This window comes from Myotis davidii, unplaced genomic scaffold, assembly GCF_000327345.1.
Source record: "Myotis davidii unplaced genomic scaffold, ASM32734v1 scaffold687, whole genome shotgun sequence".
NCBI classification, from domain to species: Eukaryota; Metazoa; Chordata; class Mammalia; order Chiroptera; family Vespertilionidae; genus Myotis; species Myotis davidii.
In genome coordinates, this window is record NW_006298971.1 from 422,188 (window position 1) to 425,965 (window position 3,778).

At 46.5% G+C, this 3,778-nt stretch overlaps 1 protein-coding gene across 1 annotated transcript in view; it reads right to left on the bottom strand.

The window, feature by feature from the left end:
• Positions 1-3,778, bottom strand: part of PTPN9 (protein tyrosine phosphatase, non-receptor type 9) — a 117,375-nt gene that overhangs the window by 37,135 nt on the left and 76,462 nt on the right. Inside the window, exon 5 of the mRNA XM_006774580.2 lies at positions 2,733-2,843. Within this exon, the coding sequence (XP_006774643.1) occupies positions 2,733-2,843 (111 nt within the window). The remainder of the gene's footprint in view (positions 1-2,732; positions 2,844-3,778) is intronic.

Sequence of the window (3,778 nt, forward strand, 5' to 3'; positions counted from 1 at the left end):
CTCAGCCTCTAAGGACAGCTTATAGCTCATGAATCACATCTGCCCAGGCAATGTTCTCCTGCATGCTCCTGCAGAGCCACACTCCTCTCTCTGCACTTGTCGGTCTCTGTCCCCAGTAGGACCATGAACTCTAAGATAAGGACTGTCTTCCGCAATTTTTCATTCCCAAGGCCCAGAGCCTAGATTGTAAGGGTCCTCAATATATTTTGAGTTTATACACGCATTTATGTTTGAATATAAAAGTGTAAAAACTTGCCTAAGGAGTTTCCTCAAAGAGTTATATTAGGAAAGATCTCCCTTACTCTGAGTCATTAGGTCCCTAAGCAGTTCCATAGAACCAAATCAGTTTCCCCTTGCCAACTCAAGTCACCTCAACTATAAAGACCTGCATTATTATTATTCATATAACCTCATAATCCTATACTACAAAAATCTCTGATAACATCCCACAACAACTTTATTATCTTAAATCCAATTGTGTCAATGTTTCATATGCCCTTTCTTTCAAGGGTAGAAATGAATGAGTGAATTATAAAACCATAATCTTTGGGTCCTGGAACACTCACAGAATAATGGAATTAAGATAACACTTTTGAAGTTAGGAAGCAACAAAAGAAAATGCCATACCCCGGCCGGTTTGGCTCAGTGGATAGAGGGTTTGCCCAGGCACTGAAGAGAAAATGCCAGAAATTTAGGTAGAAAGAGACATAGTGAAATATTCTTCTCTGCCCCCTTGGTGGTCTAGGACTGAATGGTATTTCTTTCTTTTTTTGAAAATATATTTTATTGATTTTTTGCAGAGAGGAAGGGAGAGAGATAGAGAGTCAGAAACATCAACGGGAGAGAAACATGGATCAGCTGCCTTCTGCACATCTCCCACTGGGGATGTGCCCGCAACCCAGGTACATGCCCCTGACCGGAATCGAACCTGGGACCTTTCAGTCTGCAGGCTGACGCTCTATCCACTGAGCCAAACCGGTTTTGGCTGAATGGTATTTCTTGTTGAACAAAGTCAAACACCTGTTCAACTAATGCAATTATATTATACACTAGAGGCCCAGTGCACAAAAATTTGTGCACTGGGGAAGGGGGAGGGGTCCCTCAGCCTGGCCTGTGCCCTCTCGCAGTCTGGGAACCCTCGGGGGATGTCCACCTGCTGGCTTAAGCCCACTCCCCAGGGAATCAGGCCTAAGCTGGCAGTCAGACATCCCTCTGGCAGTCTGGGAGCCCTCGGGGGATGTCCACTTGCCAGCGGGGAGCAGGTCTAAGCTGCAGTCGGACATCCTTAGCGCTGCTGAGGAGGTGGGAGAGGTTCCCACCACCACCGCTGTGCTGGCAGCCATCAGCCTGGCTTGTGGCTGAGCAGAGCTCCCCCTGTGGGAGCACACTGACCACCAGGGGGTAGCTCCTGCATTGAGCGTCTGCCCCCTAGTGGTCAGTGTGTGTCACATGACCAGTCGTTCTGCTGTTAGGGTCAATTTGCATATTACCCTTTTATTATATAGGATAGAGACCTGGTGCACAGGTGGGGGCTGGCTGGTTTGCCCCCAAGTGTGTCCTGGATCAGGGTGGGGGTCCCACTGGAGTGCCTGGCCAGCCTGGGTGAGGGGCTGAGGGCCATTTTCAGGCTGGCCATTGCCCCTTCGGGGGGAGGGGGGGTCCTGCTGGGGAGCCTGGCCAGCCTGGGTGAGGGGCTGATGACTGTTTGAAGGCTGGTAAAGCCCCCCAGAGGGGACCCTCACCCCATGGGGGTGTGGCCAGCCTGGGTGAGAGGCTGATGGCTGTTTACAGGCTGGACAAGCCCCGCAGCAACCCAAGCTCCCAGCCTCTCCTTTTTTTTTTCTCAGCACCTCTGTGAGCAGAGACCAGGCCAGCTGGAAGCAGGTATCTGGGATTTATTTTCCTCTATAATTGAAACTTTGTAGCCTTGAGCTGAGGCCACGGCAGGCCAGGGCCAGCGGGAAGCTTGGGTTCCTCCATTGCCAGGGCAACCCAAGCCTCCTGCTCGCTCCAGCTCCGTGGCCACCAGCCGCCATCTTAGTTGGGTTAATTTGCATAGTTGCTCTGATTGGCTGGTGGGTGTGGCTTGTGGGCATAGTGGAGGTACGGTCAATTTGCATGCTTCTCTTTTATTAGATAAGATTGTTAAATATTAAAGGTCTGTATAGTATTAGGCTAAATTTTGGTAGTAGCTATCCCTAAGTTACTCAGTGAACACACTCCTTCAGTACTATTTTTATGCAAAATGCTATGATGGGAGAGTGTCCAGTTACTAACTTCAAAGGAACTTGTAATGCAGTGGGAGAGCCAGCTTGTACTGAGCCAAGAAAGAATAAAGCAGAGCCCTAGTCAGTTTGACTCAGTGGATAGAGTATAAGCCCATGGACTTGTAGGGTCTCAGGTTTGATTCCAGTCAAGGTCACATACCTTGGTTGCAGACTCTATCCCCAAGTCGGGTGCATGTGTGAGGCAACCGATCGATGTGTATCTCTCACATCAATGTTTCTTTCTCTCTCTATCTCTGTCCTTCCTTTCCACTCTCTAAAAATCAATATCAGGTGAAGACTAACAACAAAAAAAGAATAAAGCAGAGAATACACTGACAAAAGCAGAAAGCGCTCTGGAAGACAAGACAACAGGAATTTTTTTTGAAGGTAGAAAACTGGCATGTTTCAACAGCAGAGATGGAAATCTCTATCCACCCCAAATAAAATAAAGCTAGCTTGCCTTACCCTCTCCCGGACTTTGTCCTTCAGGAGGAGGCTGATGATGGAATAGGGCACTCGGAACCATATGGGTGCTCCCACAATCAGCACTTTCTTCAAACGAGCTGGAAATGCCCCCTGTGGAAAACATGAGAATTTCAAGATACCAATCAGGGCACTGCAAGAGAGGCAAATGGAACCTGTGGCTATTCAAGCCCAGGTTTTCTGCTCTTCCACCCATTCGTACCCAGCAGGGGAAGTCTACAGTGTAATTCAAATTTCACTTGAGTAGCAAATTATAAACTGATTGACCTTTAAAAGTATTGATGTTATGTTCTTGTAGACATAAGCTTTGTGGATCAAAAACTATCCTGACTTTTCTTATCAGCAAACATGTGTGCATCCTTAAGTTCTGCTTATTGAAATTTTAAGGAAAAAAATAGATCATGGATAAACTGAATATGAAAGAAACATTTCTCTCTTAATTTTTCTTTTATTCTGGTATCTGTGTATTGATTAAATTTATTTTTTACCCAACTCTTCATCTATTTATGTATTCATTTACTTAATCGATAAATATGATCTAGAGGGCCCAAGGGCAAATGAGATCTAAAAGAAAAGGAGACACTGCACAAAGCATAAGAACAGAAAGCAATGACCCTAATCCCACAGCTCTCAATTTCTTTTAGTTTCTCAATATTCCAGCCCTTCTCATAGGCAGGGACACCATGTAATATTGGCAATCTAACTGGAAAGAAATTATTTCCAATGAATCAAAAATAAGAGGAAACATACCGTATTTGCCGGCGTATAAGACGATTTTTTGGCCCTGAAAAATATGCCTCCAAGTGGGGGGTGGTCTTATACGCCAGGTACACTTCAGATAGACTGCCCATAGTGCTTGCCCCATGCCATAGTGGCCTCCCGATGCCCGCCCACTTCATTCCACATACCGTTCAGGCATCAGCAGCGCTGCTGGGTGTATGCTCGGCTGTTATGCGATTTTACCACACTCGCAAAATCGCACACAGCCGACCATACACCCAGTATGATAGCGCAAAATCGCGAATCGC